The sequence below is a fragment of the Ahaetulla prasina genome, chromosome 2 (assembly GCF_028640845.1).
Source record: "Ahaetulla prasina isolate Xishuangbanna chromosome 2, ASM2864084v1, whole genome shotgun sequence".
NCBI lineage: Eukaryota > Metazoa > Chordata > Lepidosauria > Squamata > Colubridae > Ahaetulla > Ahaetulla prasina.
In genome coordinates, this window is record NC_080540.1 from 184,692,356 (window position 1) to 184,716,055 (window position 23,700).

Below are 23,700 nucleotides of genomic sequence, written 5' to 3' on the forward strand. Positions count from 1 at the left end.
CATAGCTACTTTGACCTGCGCAAACCCCTTTGTCAGGACAAGGCATCCTCAGTGGAATCTCATGACACATTTTTGACTAGCAATAGCACTTAGGCTTATATACTGCCCCATAGTGCTTTACATCATTCTCTGGATGGTTTATGTCAGCATATTGCCCCCAAAAATGTAGGTCCTCATTTTACTGACCTTGGAAGGATGGAAGGCTGAGTCAACATTGATTCATGTCAGGATCAAAATACAGGTTGTGGGCAATGCTTGCCTGCAATACTGCATTCATCCACCAGGCACTAAGAATCAGTTACTACTGATTAGTCCACAAAAACCTAAGAGCCTGTCCATTACAATCATAAAGCGAGTCACCCATGTGACTGATTTATGATTTTTTGCAGCAGTCATAAAGTGACAACTCTTGTTAAGTGAATCCATGTTCACTATGGAATGTTTTTGCTGAAAACCAAAAGTAAAGACCAGTTTTTGGAAAAACATAAACCGTGATCATGTAACTGTGAAGCATTGCAAACGGCCGCAAATGCATCAAAATGTGGTCGTGATCACAGGGGAGGGGGACTGACATCAGACCGTTGGAACTGGCTTGTAAGTAGGACAGGTTTCCATCGAAACTGAATAGTCATTAAGCAATCAGTCGTAAATCAAGGACTATGTGTACTTCTGCTTCTCTCCACACTTCTTGCTGTAACATTTTCGACTATAAGTATGAAAGCATTTCTATGGCATGTTACCATGGAATTGGCAGAAGACAGTTCTTCGTAACAGTAATTCTTCCTTTCCATTGCTTTCTGGAATTCCTGAGAAACACTTGCTTAATTCAGTTACTTGGCAGACCTTGTCCTTTCCTTATTTCATCTATGAACTCAGCGATGTAAATCAAGAATGATTCAGACTTTAGACAGTAATTGATTTTACTGTTTACCGTAAAGCAGACTATTTTGTTCTTATTCATCATATGTGCTACATTCCTGATGTAGCAGTCAGGCAGCTTCGCCAATTCTCTCTGTACTCAAACTGTGCTAGAGAAGCAAAACCTCTAAATGCTGTGACGTGCTGACATGAGCCTATTTGGCCCTGGCATCCTTGTGTCACTCGGATAACATAATTTACTCTGCAGTTTGTTTTCAATAAAACTCGGAACAATGGAACCAGTTATCTAGAGAAGTGGAAGATTCCTTTCATTTTGGATATTTTTGAAAACCAGGTATTTTTCAACAACAAACAACAACATCTGGGATTTGGGTTCCTGCACTGAGCAAAAGGGATCTGAAACCTAAATGGCTCTTCTAACATCAATGTACTGGTAATCAAAATATTAAAAGTACATTGTGATGATTCTGACAGCTAGCTACTAGCTTTAGTCTTTATATACTATGTCATACAGCCCAAAGGTATTTAAGGTAATAAAGATGGAGGCTAATTTTCATTTCACAATCTCCCAGAGATTTTTTTTTAATATTAAGTCAGAGTTATGAATAAGGTACTTTGCAATGCAGTGGCCCTCCTAGTATACAAGTGGAAGTGATCAAAAGGAATAACATAGGATTAGCTGCTGCAATGGATTCTTTACTCAAAGTCGATACAAAATATAAAGGCAGCAAATGCATTAAAATATCATCAATTTGATCCATATTTCCCAAAAATCAAAGCGGTACAGTTTAAAGCCCACCTAGAAGCCACTATTAACAGACTCCACATCAAGAAAAGGAGGCTGAAGTCTGAAATCAAAGTAGATGACACTGCTTGGTCCCTTGATGGGCCAAATATGACTGTCCCTCCTCCCCCCCTATTGCTTCTTCCGCCTCTTCTCACGAAGCAGCTGGCGATAACGTAAGCCCTTGGGATTGAGACCATAGGCTTGAAGCCTCTGGCAACTGAACTCTGAGCCTTTCATCCGTATCTTGGTGCCCAATACCAACCCCTTTCTGCCTCTCTTTTTTGATCTCTGAACTCTGGGGGGCATAGAACAAGAGCCATTTGAGGCAGGAGTGTCAAATTCTTTCCCTGTAACAGAATCTATTATGGTCTTGGGAAACAAATGTCCTTTCTTCTTACAGCCAGCACTAACCAGCTGTATTTCTTTTGAAGAGTGCCCAAAACACTTGGTCTCCCTGTTCTTTTTTCTTTTCTTGGGCTGAAATTCCTTTCCATCTTTTTCTTTTTCCATTCTGCAAAAAAATATGGCAAAATCAGATCCTGAGGATTCCATAAGCACATAGAACAAAATATCTAGTTTCAAGGCAGCAGAACAAGTAAAACATCAAAGAGCCTTAGCTCAACATCAAAATTAAAGTTCTAAAGAAAGGAAAGTCAAAATTTTCAGGTAAATTAAGTGAAAGCAAATGGTAACTCTACAAAGTGAATAATGATTTAAAAGGCTGCCATGGTGGTTGGGAAAAGGCTAGAAAGCATGATGGCTATTTCATTGTTTAAATGTAGGGATATCCCTCCCTAGTTAAATGTAATTGCTTTCATTTTCTTCAATATTACTTTCTAAACCTGAACTTTTTGAACTACTGTAATTAATTATATAGAAAAAGAACTACTTTTTAGGCTGGACTCGCTACAGCCTAGGCCTCAGAATACATACCCTGTTTGAAGAGATTTGAAAATCTGTTTCTTCTTCCAAGCATCTTGATTTTTCTTTTCATAGACCGCCTTCTCCTGCAACTCTTCTTTTTCTGATCTGTACAGAAAACATGCAAATCCCTCTTATTCTGAACCATCCCAGCATCATTTAGTATCTGGTGTAGGATGGGAGAGGAAAATGGCATGAAATAAGGGGCTTTCTCTTTTAAGTTGAAATGAATAACTGATTTATATTTTGCCTTTATCTTATCTTATGGAAGGAAAATACAGGATTGCATATTTTCACACTTAATAAAAATCAGATCTTATCATTACAAGATTTCATTTTTAAAAAAAACCATTATTAGATAGCAAAGGGACATTACCAGGCGTTCAAGACAAGATAGAGTCCTAAAAATATTTCTTTGTCCAATTTTAGTTCTACTATGTCTTATTCTATGACCTTGCTTCTTCGCCCCACCAAATACTTGATTACTAAACTTCTCTGCCCATTAACTACTTGTCTAAGTAGTTAATTATTTAAACTAATAGTTAATTAAATAGATATAATACTATAAAATAGTAATATTTATTATAATATATAATACAATAAACATAACATTATATTACAATACAAAATATAATAATATAATATAAAATAAAATAAAAATAATAAAAAATAGTAAAAAACTAATTAAGTAGTTAACTAAGGAGAAATTTCCTAATAATGAGAACAATTAACCAGTGGACAGCTTGCCTTCAGAAGTTGTAGGTGCTCCATCAATGGAGGCTTTTAAGAAGAGACTGAACAGCCACTTGTCTGAAATGGTATAAGATTTCCTGCTTGAGAAGTGGGTTGGACTAGATGACCTTCAAAGTCCCTTCCAACTCTGTTGTTCTGCTCTAGTCCTTTTGGGTGGGATGGGGGTGGGAGCCAAGAAATGCTGGAACTTAAGTTGTAACTTTCACCATGCCCAACTGGGCTCAAAGCCCAGGTCTCGATCTCCATGACAGATTCCGGACGCCAGACATGTTATAAATAGCACCTTTCCACTTTATGTTGCTGCCCCTCACCTGTACATGCAGGTCTTCCGTAGAGAACACCAGCGATTCAATTCTTTATCATCAGCAGCCAAAATCTAAAAAGACGAAGACCATTGTTTTTTTATGTTTCTCTTAGTGCAGAATGCACCCATTCTGATCCTTTCCTACACTATGAAGAAAACTGTCTTATTTTCTACTATAGGAAAGGTTTACCTCATCAATTGACAGTCCATAGTTGCAGGGAACAACTGTGCGGTACTTGAAACGACAAGGAAGGTCCCCTATCAGGTCCTCATATTCCAAGTGGTAGAACTCATCCAAATATTGTTCAAATGTCTTTGTTTCTGCAGAATTCAAGAAAATTAATGGAAGTCAGATGTTACTCTTTCAGATTCTGGCCATCATTCTTCTGTAGTCACATCTTCTTTAGATTATTTACAATACATATCCCCAAACCTTCATAATTCTAATATTTGGATGAATCTACTTCTCCCCACATCCACCTCTGCTTTTTGTATTACCTAGCTTAGTGAATATTTCCAGGGAACTCAAACACCTTTGGCACCTTGCTTGGTTGTAATAAAGGCACTGACCTGTGATAGACACTTAGCTAATAGCAATAGCATTTAGACTTATATACCATTTCACAGTGCCTTACAGCCCTCTCTAAATGGTTTACAGATATTGCATATTGCCCCCAACAATCTGGGTCTTCATTTTACTGACCTCAGAAGGATGGAAGGCTGAGTCAATCTTGAGCCGGTAAAATTTGAACAGCCAAACTGCTGGCAATCATCAGTCAGCAGAAGTAGCCTGCAATACTGCATGTACCACCATGGCTCATAATAATAAATCATTCTTTTAAAAAAGAATTTTAAAACAATCTTCACAAGCCTTGCCAATGACTCACTCATAGAAAGCTTTCTTCCCAAATTCTTACCAGGGTCAAATGGCTTTTTTTCCTGAGAGATGGCTTCTGCAAAAGGTGACTTGCACTTCTTCTTTCCTGGAGGAATCTCCAGCTTCTTTTTCTTTTTGGAATGAGTTGGTTGCTGAGAGGGATCATAATTTGCATCCATCTGAAGAGGTGGTGTGTAGAGGACAGCAGGGATGAGAAACACGGATTCAGTCTCAAAGCCATAAATGCAAAATTGGAAGCAGAGCCCCCTTCCCCCAGGATTCACACAAGGCAAGACACCAATTCCCTTCTCAGGCATACAAGAAACTGCTGTCCATATTTTGTAACTCCCATCCATCTACCCACCTCCAACATTTTACCCAGACATCAAATTGAGCCCCTTGACTTTTTACCATAGAGAACCTAGATTGCTGTATTTTACATTGAACAAACAATGTGTCAGGTCCTCCTCTGGGACACTGCCATTCCAATGGAGGAGAGGGGAATAGGCTATCAGGGTTGCATTCTCTGCATACTTTTGCTTTTGCTGTAACTGTGTGAGATTTAGGGAGGGAAGTATCTCGAAGACATGTTAGACTTCCTCCCAGCCAGTTCTAGCCTGTCACCAAGGTCATTGCGTTCTGGGGATGAGCTGCTATCAAATCTACCCACCCCCACTGGCCCACGGATTATGCCATTGAAATCATGCCGGGGACAAGCTACCAAAACTGAAACTATATTCAATGAACCCCAGAGAATTGAAGGAACTGTGTTTATTCATTGATTAAAAACCTAAGTCATGGATTTATCCAACTGGTATGACCACAGGTGGTTGCCCCAGTCCCATTCCAGGAGAAAAAGATATGGCTCTGCATCGACTATCAACGCCTGAACACATTATGTGCAGAAAACATGTACCCCCTTCCTCTGATGGGGGACACGTTAGGCCATTTGGCTAAAGGGAAATTTTTTACTAAACTGGATTTGCGGGAAGTGTATTACTGCATTAGGATTACAGAGGGGGATGAGTGGAAAACTGCCTTCAACTGCCCACTAAATTGTTTCCAATTTAAAGTGCTTCCCGTTGAATTACAAGGAGCCCACACAGTTTTTATGCAACTCATTAATGAGGTACTGCATGAACATCTATATAAAGGGATGCTGATGTATTTAGATGACATTTTAATCTACACCAAGACAAAAGAAGAACATGTGAAAGCAGAAACTTCGGGTCGAGTTAACTCTACGTCTATGCCAAACTTTTCAAGTGTGATACATCAGGACAAAATAGATTACCTGGGCTAATCTCCCATGAGGGGATCAAAATGGATCCTGAAAAGGTCAGAGCAGTGTTAGGATGGGCTCCGCCTTGCACTAGGAAGCAGTTACAAAGCTTCCTAGGATTCACAAACTTTTACAGGCAATTCATCCCTCCGTTTGCTAAAATAGCCCTTCCTGTCACAAATTTGCTGAAAACGAAAAGAGACGACAACCCCAAACCCAGCCATCCTTTAAAATGGCTCATGGAATGGCAAACTGCATTGGGAAAACTTAAGCGGCTTAAGTTTAATGTAGAACTCCCTGAAAGTGCAGGGAACACAGTAATTTTGGTACGACGGTCCTCTTTCCCAAACAAGTGCATTTTATTCCATGCCAGAAGTTACCAATGGCTCGCAGCCTTGCTAACTTGTTTTTGCATCACATTTACATGGCGCACCCCAATGCATCATACCAGACAGGGAAGTTCAATTCACTTCTAAGTTCTGGAGGGCCTTTTTGGATTTATTAGGTACTGACCACGGACTTACTGTATTTTTTGCATTATAAGGTGCTCCGGACCATAAGACACACCTAGCTTTTGGGGAGGTAAACAAGGGGGGGGGGGAAATCTGCCTCTCCCAGCAATTTGCCTTCTCGCAGCAAATAGGCTGGTCAGCCTCAGCACAGCCTGATTTAGCACGAGCAGCTGACTGGTGGTCGGATTGGCCTCCCAGAATACAGCTGATCAGCTGTTCCAAGTTGCAGGGATCGCCGCTGCTGTCGCCACCACTGCCTATCGCCGCCTCTGCACGCCCCATTTTTGGCCTCCGCATGCCCCACTTTTGGCCTCCACGCGTCAGTTTAGGCCCATTACAGGTGGCGGGATCGCTGCTGCTGCTACCTATCACCACCACCATTTGGGATCCCTGCTACCTGGAACAGGCCAAAAACAGGACACGTGGACACCAAAAATGGGATGTGTGGAGGCCGAAATAGTGTGCGCGGAGGTGGCAATCCCTGCAGCCTGGAACAGCTGATTGGCGGTATTCTGGGAGGCGGCCCCCAACTGTCATTCAGCTGCTTATGCTAAATCAGGCTGTGCTGAAGCTGACCAGGCTGTTTGCTGTTTGCTGCAAGGAGGCAAATTACTTCCCAGAGGCCAAAGAGTGGGGGCCAGTAGGTAGCCGGGGCTTCGTCAATATTCACTCTATAAGAAGCAGAGATATTTCCACTCACTTTGGGGTGGGGGGGAGTGTGTCTTATAGACCAAAAAATACAGTAGTTGTAGTCACCAACTACAAATGAATGGGGGCTGTTAAAGGATTATTTAATCCTTATTAAAGGATTAAAGGATTGGATCGGCCAGTTAAAAAACACCTAGCCAGTCATGCAAAAAGCATGAGAGCCAGAGAGGCTTACAAATGTCAAGCAGACAAGAAAACTGACATAGGGGATCAGGTGTACTTTTTCACACGCTACCTACAGTCACTGCAAGCTTCTAAGAAGTTGGGACCTACGTTTGTCATTTGTCATCATTAATCCAGTTACAGTAGAATTAGACCTGCCCAAGTCCCTTGACAAGGTTCACTTCATTTTTCATTGTAGTCTGTTGAAACCTGAGATGTCCTCTTCCCTGAGGCCAGTCCTTCTACTGTTCCCAAACCATTTATGGTGGAAGATGAACAACATTTTGAAAGTAAGAAAATTTTAGATTTCCGTAAACATTGAAGGACCCTTCAATACTTGGTGGCGTGGAAAGGTTTTCCCACCAGCCAAAACCCTAATCAACGCCACATTAGTAAAGGTAAAAGTTCCCCTCGCACATATGTGCTAGTTGTTCCAACTCTAGGGGGCAGTGCTCATCTCCATTTCAAAGCCGAAGAGCCAGTGCTGTCTGAAGACATCTCTGTGGTCATGTGGCCGGCATGACTAAACACCAAAGGCACACGGAACGCTGTTACCTTCTCACCAAAGGTGGTCCCTATTTTTCTACTTACCTTTTTTATGTGCTTTCGAACTGCTAGGTTGGCAGAACCTGGGACAAGTAATGGGAACTCACCCCGCTACACGGCACTAGGGATTTGAAGCGCTGAACTGCCAACCTTTCAATCAACAAGCTCAGCGTCTTAGCCACTGAGCCACCCTTAATGCCACATTAGACCTCCTAAATTAATCAAAGTTTCACAACCAATACCCTGATAAACCTAAATGATACTAAATGTTGTTTTTCTCTCCTGTTTATTATATTATCAGGTATAAGCCCTCTTTCTTTTGGGAGGGCAGCATGTCAGATCCCACTCTGGGACACTCATTCCCATGGAGGCTATTGGGGTTGCATTCTCTGCATGCTTTCGCTTTTGCGATAAACGCATGAGATTTAGGGAGGGAGATTATCTGAGACATGACAGACTTCCTCCCAGCCGGTTCTAGCCTAACATCAAGGTCGCTGCACCCTGTGGATGAACTGCTATCAAGCTAACACTTTGGAGTTCTCAAAACACCTTTGGGGCACTGTTTGGCTACTGGTGGACTGGTGAATGGGGAACAATAGCTAATACTTTGCACAGGAACCTTAGATTCCTCCTGATTTCTCTGCAATCACTTTCTCAATAAAAATTCCTTTTGATTACCACTTGTTTCAATAGTCACGCTTTCCTCACGAGCAGCTGAGGTGGGTCCTTACACAATTCTTTTTTTTTTTTTTTGAATCCTGAGGTTTGCAGCCCTCACAGAGAAACAAGTACTGCAAAAAAAGACTTTAGCAGAAAAGTCTGTAGACTCTGTAAAAGACTAAGAAAAAAATCAAGCCAAACCCATCGATTCAATCACCTCTGATTCCTTATGTAAATTATGCATCTGTTTTTGTTTAGTATTTTTAATCCTTTGAAGTGTACATGGGTTATACTGCCTGTAGTTGGGGGCCACAATGGCTCACATGGTAAGACACTGGGTATGCGCACCATTGAGGTTGGCAGCTCGGCAATTCGATTCCCGTGAGTGAATAAATCACGTAGGGACAAAAAAGGAGCCTCCCGGTTGCCTACCAGCATTCAGGCATCCCACGGGTAAAGATAACACCGCCCCAAAAAAAATCCTTTCAGGGGCAGCCAGCCACCTCAGTGATCCCTGGCTAACACATGCCATATGCTAAATAAATAAATAAAACTGCCTGTAGACATTGGATTTAATGTTTGTTTTCCAAATCTGGGGCACTACCTGCTGGCCCTAAGCAGCTCTGGCTGTAGTGCAAAGGGGCCAGAAGGCAACAGTTTCCCTTTCTTATGCCATATACAGCTAGAATAATTAAGAAGTCAACATACCACAAAGTCAGGGTCCTCACAGTATGGTTGGTGATCTTCCTCCTGCTGCTGCTGCTGCCGCCACATTCCATCATCCCTTCCAGTCCACTTGTCCCAATTCCATTCATCTGAATTTGAGGTAAAAGAAGGGGGAAGAGAAAGTGTTTTTAAACAATGATTCTATAGTTTTCTTATTGCTTCTTGAACTTCATTTAGCCCATAAGGACACACTTGAAACACTATAGATTCATTGGGTTTACCTCTTCCTGTACTCAATGCATACTCACAGACTGGCGTAGAATCCGGATAAAAAAATACTACATTTTAAATGTTATTTAATGTAATTCCATTCCCTTGTTTAAATTTTTCAATGTTCTAAATCTATTCTAGGGACGTCCTGCATAATAAATAGCAATATACACCAATTATCCCTCCTAAAAAAGGCTCCCAATGGCTCTTCTTCTTCTTTTTCTTCTTCTATGTCCTAAGTCATGTTTTTTAAATTTATATACATATTATGTATATGACTAATGATGTCCCCAATTCTCCAAGCAAGTTTCAGCCAAAGTGATCATCTTGATCAACTTAATGTTTTCACCAGTGACCAACAAGATGCTTCTTAAAAAGCCCACAAACATAAGAAAAAATATTTATATCACTTGCCTGTTCTACAGTTTTATATGGAAAATTCTGGAAAAACTTTCAAAAACTGTCAAATGGAAAAACTGTCAAATGCAAATAACTCCAGCAGGTTCAGAAATCAGGCAAGTTTGGAAATCAGGGGAAAGCAATTGGGGGAACAAGGAGATTTAATGGGCCACAGAAGGAAAATATGCTGGCCTAGAAATCAGGAAACTTGAGTTTTTCCCTTGGGTGTGAAAGCTGGCTGGATAACTTTGGGCCATCATTCTCAGCCCAACCCATCTCATAGGGGGATTGTTGTGGAGAAATAGGATGTAGGAGTATTAGATATATGTTGAGTTTTATATAAAAATGCAGAATAATGTATTTTCCTGCTAATAATATTGATATATATGCTAAGCCACCAACCACAATTTAACCCCACCTGCCAAGTCAAAACCAAATTAACTAAGTTTATGGTGTAGCGTATTTGCAACCACAGGCTACAATTGGGTAGATAAAACTGGAATATAAGTACTTGTTTCAGATAAGAATAAACCACACATTTTATTTAGAGGTTGTATACAATGGAAAAGGGGCTAGGACGTTGAGCTTGTCGATCGAAAGGTCGGCAGCTCAGCGGTTCGAATCCCTAGTGCTGCCGTGTAACGGGGTGAGCTCCCATTATTTGTCCCAGCTTCTGCCAACCTAGCAGTTTTGAAAGCAGGTAAAAATGCAAGTAGAAAAAATAGGGACCACCTTTGGTGGGAAGGTAATAGCGTTCCGTGCGCCTTTGGCGTTGAGTCATGCTGGCCACATGACCACGGAGACGTCTTCGGATAGCGCTGGCTCTTCGGCTTTGAAATGGAGATGAGCACCGCCCCCTAAAGTCGGCAACGACTAGCATGTATGTGCGAGGGGAACCTTTATCTTTACCTTATACAATGGAAAATGCTTTGGTTTGAACTGGAAGCAATCAATTACATTCTGGAAGGTCTGCTGTAACAAAGCCCATAACCCTTTAGCTGTTCTGTGTATTGGCCAAAACAAAGTCCAAAGAGATCCCTCAGTGATTTTTATGGGAGATAAGCCTAGTTCATGTTTTCCCCTCACTTCTCTTCTAGGGATGTCCTGCATGTTGACTCTCCTGCTCATCTTCCCAGCACTACCAATCCCTCCCTTGCTGCTGTTTCCACCAGTAGAGAGTTGCTACCAATTCGGGAGAACCGGTAGCATAATTTGGGCTTCGTTACTGAACCACTTGTGATTGCTGGCTGACCTGCTCGCTGGCCCTGGCCACCCGACACTCGTTCACCTTGCCCCCCCCCCCACCTAGTCACTCCTCACTTCTACTGCGTGGGTCCTCGCTTGCAGCTTGCCTGCCAGAAGCACTGCAACCCAACTGAGCGGCCCTGATCTGCCTGCCACATAGGCCTGCAAGTCGCGGCCTACCTAGCTGCTCCTGCCCCCCCCCCGCCCCGTCCAAGCCTGCCTCCCCTACTCCCTTCCCCGCTGCCCATAGTTCTGCCATGCTTCCCTCCCTTCCACGTGGCCTTCCCGGCATCCCTGTGGCCACATGGAAGGCAAGCAAGCATGGCAGGGCTGCGGGGAAGGGAGGGGAAAAAAAGAAGCCTTCTCCCTTCCTTGCCATGCTTGCCTGACTTCCACGCTGCCTTCCCGGTATCCCCATGGCCAGCTTGCCCCCACCCCCACCCTGCTTTCCTTTTACCTTTCTTTAATGCACCCCATTTCCCTCCCCAAACCTCGGGAGGTGGCCGCTCCCATTGTCGCGGCCTGTGGAGAAAACATCCTCTGCGCTGCAAAGCCGTCAAGCTGCAGGAGGGGAAAAAGAAAAAAAAAGGCTCGGCCAATGAAGCCTCTCAAAGGAGACCTCGTGTGTGTATGTGTATGTGTGTGTGTGTGTGTGTGTGTTTGGCAGGCTGTGTACCATGCCGGCTGCGATCGGCCCCTTTCCTTCTGCTGCCGTCTCTTCCTTCTCTCTGCTAACAGAAGTAGGAGAGGAAAAGGCAGTTGCTTCGCTGCGCGTTTCTCCACTTTTCCATCCCAAGTCAGCTGCAGCCGCCCTCCCATCTCTTGTTATAGTAAAAGAGAAGCGGGGTGGGGGTGGGGTGAGTTGGGTGGGAGAGAGAGACAGGCCTCCTTTAATTTGCTTCACGTGACACTGGTGGGGCGGGGCAGGAAATAGCCACCGCTTAGCGCAATCCTGAGGAGGGGAAAGAGAGGTCATCCCTGAGCAGATGTGGCATTTTAGCGAGACTTTGCTGGACCTCTGCGGGGTAAGGGCAGCAGCAGCAGCCAAGGCGACGGGCGCTGTTTGTTGTTCCTCACCACACTGTAAAAAGCAACGCTAGCCACAAAGAGGTAGCGGTCCGACAAAAATAAGAGGTGTACCCGGCATCCAGCACCGGAGATGGCCGCTTCAGCATCTGTCGGAGGCTGGAGGCTCTTTTTTTTTTTGTTTGTTTGCTCCCTGTTCCTCCTTCATGCCAAAGAAAAAAAAAGCTCGATCTGATCTGGAGCCGAATGTCATTGGAAGTAATGCTGTTAGCCTGGAGCACATGAAAGAAAAGTAGAAGGGAAGCAGGGTAGGAGGTTGGGGGGGAGAGAGAGAGACAGGCCGCCTTTAATTTGCTTCGCATGACACTTTGCTGGCTGAGGAACTCTGGGAGTTGAAGTCCACAAGTCTAAAAGTTGCCAAGGTTGGAGACCCCTGCCCTAGACCACTTTAGGAGCAAAGTGGTGGTTTTACTGTTTGATGCTTCAGGAGGAAGGGAAGGGGGGGGGAGGGAGAGCGAGAAAGAAAGAAAGACAAAGAAAAAGAAAAGAAGAAAAGGGAGAGACAGACAGACAGAAGAGAAAGAGAGAAAAGAAAGAAAGACAAAAAAAGAAAAAGAAAGAAAGAAAGGAAGGGAGAGAGGAAGGAAGGAAGGAAGGAAGGAAGGAAGGAAGGAAGGAAGGAAGGAAAGAGAAAGAAAGAAAGAGAGACAGAGAAAGGAAGGGAGAAAGAGAGAGAAAGAAAGAAAGAGGAAGGAAGAGAGAGAAAAAAGAAAGAAAGAAAGAAAGAAAGAAAGAAAGAAAGAAAGAAAGAAAGAAAGAAAGAAAGAAAGAAAGAGGAAGGAAGGGGGGGAGAAAGAGAGAGAGAGAGAGAAAGAAGAGGAAGGAAGGACCACAAACCCTGACATTAGACGTGGCTTCAGGAGACTCTTTGAAACAGGACAGCAATCTAGGGCTGGAAGGGACTTTGGAGGCCATCTAGTCCAACCCCCTGCTCCAGCAGGAAACCTTTTATCGTCTGCATTATTTTGGTGCCTCTAACAGAGAGGAAAATTGCCAGAAAGAAGAAGGACTTTACTAGGACAAGTCTGCCATGCAGAGGAAAGCAGGGATAGTCCTTGACTTATGACCACAATTGAGCCCAAAATTTTGGTTGCTAAGCAAGAGCTTTGTTAAATGAGTTTCACATTTTACTCAATCCATGACCTCTCCTGGCTCTAAAAGTTATGTGCAAGCTAGGGAAGAACATCCGTTTTTCCAAATGTAGTAAGTGAGGTTAAATGTGTATAGTTTTAGAAGAGCTGTGTGTGTGTGTGTACATACTTACAGTATATATAGTAGATAATGTATCTTTTTGTGTGCCTATACACGCTCTATACTATGTAATATGTATATACACATATGGCATATATACATAGGATTAAATAGTATATTTTGGATGTTAAGTAGTAGTAAATAAACAGACAGGAAAACTGTATCTCATTGAGGCCTTTGAGGTGAGGAGAGGCCAGGCATCCTAACCCTAATCCTAACTCTTGACCTGAGTGATGTCAAATTGGCCTCACCCACCCAGTCACATGAACACCCAGTCACATACACCCAGCCACATGACCAAGCCATGCCCAGTCACATGATCATCAAGCCACACCTACCATCACATGATCATCAAGCCACACCTACCATCACATGATCATCAAGCCACATCCACAAAATAAGCCACGTTCACAGAACCAGTAGTAAAAAAATTTAGAACCCACCAATGGTTTCCACCAATATCCACACCTGCTGTCACCACAGAAACTTGGTGACTTTTTCTCACAGTTCCTCTTCCCTATCCCCCAAACCACTTCTATCCAGAACAAGTCCCATTTCATTTTGTACACTGGCCAAAACATCTGAAACATAGCAATAGCATTTAAGACTTATATACCATAATGCTTGATAGCACTCTCTAAGCAGTTACAATGTCATATATTGCTCCCAACAATTCAGGCCATTACTTTACCAACCTCAGAAGGATGGAAGGCTGAGTCAAACTCTCGGCTATGGGCAGAGTTATTCTACAATACTGCATTTTAACTACTGCTCCACCAAGATTCCATGCATGTGTCATCTCAGGCATGGAGAATCCAATCAGCATTCCATACACAGAATGTTGCCATATCCTTAATTTTGTGATGGTCCCTTTTAAAAATTATTTTTTCCCAGGAGTCTGTCTTCCCGGTTATGGAGTTGATTAGAAACTGCTTGTTAACTCGCAAAGCTTCCCTAACCTGGTCTCAAGTTGCCATAGGCAGGGAGATGGGGAATCAGGCCTTGCAGCTATATCAAGGAGTTTGCACCTCAGTCAAAACAAAGCACATTTCAGCTGGCAAAAATCAAGGCCATCTCCACAGAGATCCACAATAGCTGGAGTGACTTTTATAACCCGCGAAATTGCTTTGTTGGGGAATGTGACTAATGACACACCTTGGGGGAAGGGGGAAACAGGATCAGAGCCAAGGCGTAAATTAAGTGAAGTCAGAGTTGGCTTCACTTGGTACATGCCGACATGATGCTCCTAATAAATAACTGGATTTCTTTTGAACCTCGGTTTGAGATTCATGTTTTAATTAGGACATTGATCGGAACCCTGACACTCCTTATATTAATTCCCAAAATACCTGTTTTTTCACATGAATAGCAACTTTCCCTTACTCCAAGATATCCCAACATACCGTCAGTTCCTTCTTCAGTTTCAAATTGTGGTTTCTCTTTCTCACCAACTCCATAGTACACATCCCCAAAATAATTCTAGATAAGGAAAAGATAACATTCAAGATTTATTTGTCCTGTAGGAAATAAATCTTTAGCATTCGTGAAGCCACATTTTTCCTCCCCATTTGATATTTTTAAACCAGTGGTAGTCAACCTGGTCCCTACCACCCACTAGTGGGCTTTCCAGCTTTAATGGTGAGCAGTAGGAGTTTTGTCCAATACTGAAGCACTTTCCTTTTTTTAAAATTTAATTGCCTTTTTAAAAAAAAATTCATAGCATTATTTAAAAACATTTTCATTAGGTTTTCATAAAATTCTCCATGACAATTTAAATTTCTGAAAATATACTATTTGTATCGCCCGCGCATAAGTTTAGTTCATGTTACGTAAGTGAAACTAAATGGCACTATAGTGTACCACAAACAAAAGAGCTTTGTCCCAGAATAGCTCGCGCATCTCCCCCCACACCACCCAGCTGTAACAGACAAGCAGAGCTGGTAGCCGGTGCCTCCCCCCAAACCCAATCCACGATGCATGAGAGGCATGCACAGACAACGATACACGGTGCATTACTGTGGAACCGGTGGGCGGTTAGAAAATTTTACTACTAACAGAGATACAAAAGTGGGCGGTAGGTATCAAAAGGTTGACTATCCCTGTTTTAAACAAATAAGTATAGCTGATTGAAACTGTTTTGTGGATACGGTGCCTGCTCTCTGTGACAAACTCCTCCCTTGAGACAGACATTACAGGGGCGTGCTGAGGATTTTGTACAGTATCTGTCTGATAAAATCGCTCGGATTCGGGACGGACTAGACACTGATTGGATAGATCCGGGTGGGTTGGCGGGGACGAGTCTTGAGAGTTTTATCTGGGCTGAGTTCGATCCTGTGACTCTCGATGACATGGACAGGCTGTTGGGTAGGCTGAATCCCACCACGTTTACTGGACCCGTGTCCCTCCTGGATGGTACTGACCACACGGGAGGTTACACGAGGATGGCTCCTGGGAGTTACCAACGCTTCTTTGGTGGGGGGCATTTTCCCCACCGCCTTGAAAAAGGTGGTGGTAAGGCCCCTCCTCAAGAAGCCCTCCCTGGACCCAGCTGTATTAGCGAACTACCGTTCAGTCTCCAACCTTCGTTTCTTGGTGAAGGTTGTTGAGAGTGTGGTGGCATATCAGCTTCCTCAGCACCTGGAGGAAACTGTTTATCTGGACCCGTTCCAGTCCGGTTTCAGACCCGGGTACAGCACCGAGACGGCTTTGGTCGCGTTGGTGGATGACCTCTGGAGGGCTCGGGACAGGGAATGTTCCTCTGTCCTGGTCCTGTTAGATCTCTCAGCGGCTTTTGATATCATCAACCATGGTATCCTGCTGCGGCGGTTGGAGGGATTGGGATGGGAGGCACCATTTATCGGTGGTTCTCCTCCTATCTCTCTGACCGTTCGCAGACGGTGTTGGCAGGGGGGCAGAGGTCGACCTCGAGGCGCCTCACTTGTGGGGTGCCGCAGGGGTCCGTTCTCTCGCCTCTCCTGTTCAACATCTATATGAAGCCGCTGGGCGAGGTTATCCGTGGTTTCGGGGTGGATTATCATCTGTATGCTGATGATACGCAGCTGTACATTTCCACCCCGAACCACCCCAACGAAGCCGTCGAGGTGATGGGCCGGTGTCTTGAAGCCGTGCGGGTCTGGATGGGGAGGAACAGGCTCCAGCTCAACCCTTCCAAGACTAAGTGGCTGTGGGTTCCAGCGTCCCGGTACAGTCAGCTTACGCCATCGCTGACTGTGGGGGGGGGGGAAATACTGACCCCCAGGGGAAGGATGCGCAACTTAGGCGTTCTCCTGGATGATCGGCTGTCCTTAGAAGAACACTTGACGGCCGTTGCCAGGGGAGCATTTTATCAGGTTCACCTGATTCGCCAGTTGCGCCCCTTCCTTGATCGGGACTCCTTACGCACGGTCACTCATGCCCTCGTCACTTCCCGCCTGGACTATTGCAATGCTCTCTACATGGGGCTCCCCTTGAAGAGCACCAGGAGGCTCCAGCTAGTCCAGAATGCGGCCGCGCGGGTGATAGAGGGGGCACTGCGTTGCTCCCATATAACACCCATCCTGCGAGGCCTGCACTGGCTGCCGGTAGCTTTCCGGGTGCAATTCAAGATGCTGGTTACCACCTTTAAAGCGCTCCATGGCTTAGGACCGGGGTATTTGCGAGACCGCTTTCTGCCACCGATTGCCTCCCAACGACCTGTGTGCTCCCACAGAGTGGGCCTCTTCAGGGTGCCGTCGACCAAACAATGTAATGAGTTACCTCCAGGGTTACGCCAACTCCCCGACCTCTGGGCCTTCAAACGTGAACTGAAGACTTTATTATTTCACCGAGCGGGACTAGCCTAAGAATGTATTTTAGCGAAATTTTAATGGGTTTTAATCGGTTTTTGACCATTTTAGTGATTCGGCCATTAAATATTTGCTTTTAATTGTTTTTAAATAGTGTTTATTTATTATATTTATATGTGTATTTTAATATTGGCTGTACACCGCCCTGAGTCCTTCGGGAGATGGTGCGGTATAGAAATGTAATTATAAATAGAATAGAATAGAATAGAATAGAATAGAATAGAATTTTATTGGCCAAGTGTGATTGGACACACAAGGAATTTGTCTTGGTGCATATGCTCTCAGTGTACATAAAAGAAAAGATACGTTCATCAAGGTACAACATTTACAACACAATTGATGGTCAATATATCAATATAAATCATAAGGATTGCCAGCAACAAGTTATAGTCATACAGTCATAAGTGGAAAGAGATTGGTGATGGGAACTATGAAACGATTAATAGTAGTGCAGATTCAGTAAATAGTCTGACAGTGTTGAGGGAATTATTTGTTTAGCAGAGTGATGGCCTTCGGGAATAAATAAATAAATAAAATAAACATGATCTGCAACTGTTTGGATGCTGCAATTGCTTATCTTTGCAACAGAAGCTCATATGCAACCAGCTTGCCAGCAAATATAATTGGGAAGCCACAAATTTTATCAAAATATTAACATGCTAGTATATTAAACTGGCAAAAATAAACTGCATTTATTTTCCTTTACCCTTATTTACTCTTTATCCTTATTCTTTACTTATTTACCTTTACTCTTATTACCAAGTAAAAATACTTAAAATAGTTAAAGCCTTTGTACCTAATGAGAGGGGCTCATCCCTACAAAAACAAATAATTGCACCTCCAAATCTCACCAACTTCTACCCAAAACATAGCATGTAAATAGCAATAGCACCTAGACTTATGTACCACTTCACAGTGTTTTACAGCTCTCTCTAAGCGGTTTAGAGTCAGCATATTGCCCTCAACAATCCAGGTCCTCATTTTACCAACCTTGGAAGGATGGAAGGCTGAGTCAACCTGGAGTTGGTGAGAATCAAACTGCCGAACTGCTGGCAGTCAACTGTGAAGTGGAATTAACCTGCAGTACTGCATTCTAGCCACTACACCACCATGACTCCTAGCTCTAAAAGGGACTACTTTCCTGAAAGTGGCTGGTTTTCTTGCCAAAGAATAACTCCACAATACCCACTCAAGAGTCGCTTTGGCGGCGTGGCCAGCGTCGCGGAGAAACGGTTGCTCATCCCGATAGCTCTGGGGTGAGCGCCGAGATTCCCCCTGGAATGGGGGCCCATCGTGGACCACAGCTGCCTTGAAGGGGCAGTGAAGAATGGGAGAGCCGCTGGGGCGGTCAAGGAGGCAGCAAACTCCCTGCAGCCCCGGTCTTTTTCCCCCGACCCACCTGGGAGGAATGGCAGTCGACATCAGCTGCCCCAAAGCCAAAGACGGCCACAAAAATTGGGCAGGAGAGGAAGCACCAATTTTTGGAAGAGATATCGAAGCCGGGTGAGTGATCTTCAGCTCACCAGGAGGCATGGAAAGCAAATTTGCCAAAAGCTGGTTAAGAAAAGGGGCGTTGGTACTTACCTGAGACGCACCTTCTAGTTCAGTGGAGACAGCAGTCAGTGTGGGTAGAACTCCTCTGTTCAGATTGGACAACTGAGTCTGTTGAAGCTGTAAAGTCCCGCCCCTTGCTGCCAGGAAGCCCAGCATTTGACGAAGGCGAGAAAAACCAAACTCGATGCGTCGTGGAAAGGAGAGAAACCAACTTTATTATGAAAACCAAACAAAAGGCCAGACCGAACATAGGGAGGGGCTGACTGCTGTCTCTACTGAACTAGAAGGTGCATCTCAGATAAGTACCAACGCCCCTTCTCAGTTTTAGTGGAGACAGTAGTCAGTGTGGGACATACCAAAGCCTAGTGTCCCTAACTACAGGAGGGATCGGTCTGGACTGATTCAACCTCAGATACAAGCACCTGCTGCAGCACTCTACGGCCAAAGGCTGCTTCAGCTGAAGCATATTTGTCCACTCTATAGTGTCTAATAAACGGAGAGGGCGACGTCCAGGTATCTGCCCTGCATATCTCTAGTAAGGATGCCTGAGTGGACCAGGTAGCCGAGGTAGCTGCACTGCGAGTGGAATGCGCTGTCAAACGCACAGGCCTTGGCAGCGATCTCATCTCGTAAGCTTTAGCTATTGTATGTCTAATCCATCTGCCGATGGTTGACGAAGTCACCTTGCGCCCTAAGGAAACAGGAAGGAATGACACAAACAAGGACTCAGTCCTTCTTATCTCTGCCGTTCTCTTAATGTATATTCTTAAAGCCCTTCTAACATCTAGTGTATGCCAACAACATTCCAACCTGTGAACTGGGTGAGGACAAAAATTAGGAAAATTAAGTTCCTGCATGCGATGGAAAACTGAATTAACTTTAGGAATGAATGAAGGGTCCAAACGGAGCACCACCCGGTCCGGATGGAAAACACAAAGATCACTGCGTACAGAGGGCAGCTAATTCTGAAATCCTCCTGACAGAGGTGATAGCTACCAAAAAGGCAACTTTACAAGTTAATAGTCTAAGAGTAGTAGTCCTCAATGGTTCATAGGGAGGCCCTATAAGGGAATTTAGGACTAGTGAGAGATCCCAAGTGGGATATCTATGGACCACGGGAGGACACAAGTTTTTGGCCCCTGTGAAAAATCTCCTGATAGCAGGATGTTGAGACAAGGAAGTCAATGGTTCACAGGATAGGACAGTGGAGATAGCTGCTACCTGCCTACGAAGGGTGTTGGGAGCTAACCCCTTGTCTAACCCTCCTGCAAAAATTCAAAAATCTGCAAAATAGAGAATGGGGAAGCCCCCACCCACTTACACCAGGAGCAAAAAGCCCGCCAGGAGGCTGAGTAAATGCGTTCAGTAGAAGGTCTCTGTGATGCTAACATGGTCCGGATAAACTTGGCAGACATATTGTCTCTTCTCATGGCGCCCCGCTCAAGTGCCAGGCGGTCAACTGGAGCCATAGAGGGTCTGGATGAACCAGAGCCCCTTGAGAGAGCGACACTCTGCTGGGAGGAATCCTCCAGAGGGGAGCCACCGACAGTGACTTGAGGTCTGCGAACCAAGACCTCCGAGGCCAGTGCGGAACAATTAAGATGACCTTCGCCTGTTCCTCCAGAATCCATCGCACCACTCTTGGGATGATTGAGAGAGGGGGGAACGCGTAGAGTAACCCCTCTGGCCATGGACTGCAAAGAGCATCGACTCCCTCTGCTAGAGGATCTGGAAACCTAGAAAAGAAGCGAGGAAGCTGCGTGTTCTGCCGTGTTGCGAACATGTCCACCACTGGAGTGCCACATCGACGTGAGAGGTCGTTGAACAGATCTGGATGCAGACGCCACTCCACCTGGTCAATGACTTGAGGACTGAGCCAGTCTGCCTGAACATTGGACACACCGGAGATGTGCTCTGCTGTTAAGGACTGAAGGTTCCGTTCTGCCCACAGGAATAGCTTCCTTGCTTCCTTCATCAAAAACTTGGACCTGGTGCCCCCTTGTCGGTTGACATGTGCCTTGGCTGTGATATTGTCCGTGAGCACTAGTACATGCTTGCCTGATAGATGGTTCTGGAAAAAACAAAGAGCTAGATAAATAGCTCGTAATTCTAGCCAGTTGATAGGGAAACGCCGTTCACGGATGGACCAGCTCCCTTGAGCCACTAGCGATTGGAAGTGTGCTCCCCAACCGAGAAGACTGGCATCTGTCGTCACCACCAAACGATGAGGCTCGTGTAGAGGAGATCCCTTGGAGATCGCCGGCGACAACCACCACATGAGGGACCTGCGAACCGCCTTGGGCAGCAGAACCTTGGAAGTGGAGTTGCCTGTGCCCACCTTTTGGAATGGCAACAGGAACCGACAGCGACTTGAGGTCTGCGAACCAAGACCTCCGAGGCCAGTGCGGAACAATTAAGATGACCTTCGCCTGTTCCTCCAGAATCCGTCGCACCACTCTTGGGATGATTGAGAGAGGGGGGAACGTGTAGAGTAACCCCTCTGGCCATGGACTGCAAAGAGCATCGACTCCCTCTGCTAGAGGATCTGGAAACCTAGAAAAGAAGCGAGGAAGCTGCGTGTTCTCTAGAATTCATTCTAGAGGTCTCTAGAATGAAATCTCGCCCATGGAGTGATGGAGATAGCCGATATCATCTTACCCAGGAGTTGGGATAATGACAGCAAGGAAACTTTCCTTTCCTTTAGTAAGCAACCAGCTAAAGATCTGAGACTATCCTGTCTCTCCTGTGATAAAGAGACTCTACCTGCTACTGAATCAATATTAGCTCCTAAGTGGAGTAAACAGGTTGAAGGAGTCAAATGACTTTTCTCTATGTTAATAGAGAAACCATGTAATGAAAGAGCCTGAACTACGATTTGTAGGTCCTTTCTGGCCATTGACTCTGAAGATGATAAAATTAAAATATCATCTAAGTAACAATAGAGTCGGATAGGGATGGCCCTAAGATGAGCTGCCAGAGCAGCCAATACTTTAGTGAAAACCCTCGGGGCAGAAGACAACCCAAAGGGCAAGGCCCTATATTGATAGTGGACCCCTTTATAACAAAAACGGAGGAATTTCCTGTGATCCGGGAGAATAGGGATCTGAAGATAAGCCTCAGTGAGGTCAATGGAAGTGAGGAAGTCGCCCTTCCGAATGCCATCTAGAATCGAACGAAGAGAGTGCATTTTAAATTTATGATAAACAATGAAGCGATTTAGTCTCTTGAGGTCCAAAATGGGCCTCCATCCCCCAGAAGATTTGGAAACTAAAACTAAAAGAGAATAAAACCCTTGTCCCCGTTGCTTCACTGGAACTGGTTGAATTGCTCTAATGTCCAATAAATGCTTAACTGCTGCCGACATGAGAGCCTGCTTATCCCTGTCCCTAGATACCAGACAGCAGATGAAAAAATCTTTTGGAAAAGAAACAAATTCCAGAGACAAACCGTATCGAATCGTATTCTTAACCCAAATATCAGAAGTAATGTTCTCCCATTGATCTGCAAAATTGGCTAATCTGCCTCCTATGGGAGGACTAGCAATGCACTCATCGATGACGCCAGAATGGACGACTTCCTCCTCCTCGAAAGGGCTGTTTGGAAAAAAAGGGCCTACCCCGTGAAACTCTATCATGACCTCCCCTCTATCTAGGGTGCCAGGACCCCTGGAACCTGGAAGAACCAGCCCCCCATTCAGAACCTCGAAAGGAAGATTGACGGGAGAAAGGATTGAAACGGGCTTCCCCTCTGCGATGAACTGTAGGTAAAATTTTTCTTTTGTCTTTAGTCTCGACCAATAAAGGATCCAATGCAGGACCAAAAAGGAGCTCCCCTGCGAAGGGAGCAGATGCCAGTCTCCATTTGTGGCGGGCATCCGCCTGCCAATGTCTAAGCCAGAGTAAGTGTCAAGCCGTCAGAGCTGAAGCCATAGACTTGGATGCAAAGCGTATGGCATGTAAGGTGGCATCCGCCGAAAATTGAACAGCTGCAATTATCTTGTTCAAATCTTGATGGATACGAGTATCCTCTGCAGGAAGTTTATCCTGTAATTGCCTAAGCCACAACAAGATGGATCTATTAAAGAAAGACGCTGAAGAAGCTGACCGGATCGCCCAAGCTGAACCTTGATGTGCTCTCTGAAGGACTTGCTCTGCTCTTCTATCCTCAGGGCGTAGGTCCTCTTCTGGCTGACCTGGAATGGATGAGGAAGATACCAGAGCTGCTACCGGGACGTCTACAGTGGGAGTTTGTAGAACTGAAGACAGTTTAGAATCAACATTGAAGAAACGTTTGTTCGCTGAGGATGGAACCATTGAAGAACCAGGGGCTGCCCACTGGCGTTTGACCACGTCCATGAACAGTGGAGGTGCTGGAATAGAATCAAGAACTCGATCAGCTTCAGAAAAGAGTAAGTCAGATGCGCCCTTGGAGGAAGATGCCACTGATTGATCAGATGAAGAACTCAATTGAGCCACATTCTTTGCCTTAAATAGCAAGGACTTAAATAGATGAGGAGGAAAAATGCCGGCTGTTCAGGTAACAACCCTTCAGACAGGTCAGGATCCCCTCTTTCCAATTCTTCCAGAAGGGAGTGATGACTGATGACTGAATGGGCAGGGGAAACTGTACCCAGATGTGACTGCATTTCTTCCTCTTCAGGGTCATCTTCGCTCACTGAAACCATAGAATGGGCCAAGGAAGCCCTCCCTGAAAGCTGCATGCCTGATAAAAGAGTTCGTTGAATCGTCTGTTCGATGATGGCCTGAATGTGTGGTGAAACAGGCAAAGGATTCTCTGCCTCCTGACCAACAGATTGAGTTGCAGTGGGAGGAAGTGCATGAGAAACCTCTTCAGAAACCCCAACAACTGGCACATCCACTGTATGAGTAACTGGGGGGAGGGATCCACCCCATAATGCCTCTGTAGAAATATCAACTGGGCAGCACTGTAAGGAAGCTTGGCCAGGAGAGGTAGAAATTATGCCTTCTCGAGT

At 44.8% G+C, this 23,700-nt stretch overlaps 1 protein-coding gene across 4 annotated transcripts in view; it reads right to left on the reverse strand.

The window, feature by feature from the left end:
- Positions 1-1,429: 1,429 nt before the first annotated feature.
- KRI1 (KRI1 homolog) overlaps positions 1,430-23,700 on the reverse strand; it is a 62,509-nt gene continuing 40,238 nt past the window's right edge. For all 4 annotated transcript variants that reach the window (XM_058168460.1, XM_058168459.1, XM_058168458.1 and 1 more), the window contains 7 exons: positions 14,712-14,787; positions 9,100-9,206; positions 4,562-4,700; positions 3,835-3,965; positions 3,652-3,716; positions 2,600-2,695; positions 1,430-2,177 (listed from right to left, as the gene is read on the reverse strand). In XM_058168460.1, coding sequence (XP_058024443.1) covers positions 1,796-2,177; positions 2,600-2,695; positions 3,652-3,716; positions 3,835-3,965; positions 4,562-4,700; positions 9,100-9,206; positions 14,712-14,787 — 996 coding nt within the window. In that variant the 3' untranslated portion in view covers positions 1,430-1,795. The remainder of the gene's footprint in view (positions 2,178-2,599; positions 2,696-3,651; positions 3,717-3,834; positions 3,966-4,561; positions 4,701-9,099; positions 9,207-14,711; positions 14,788-23,700) is intronic.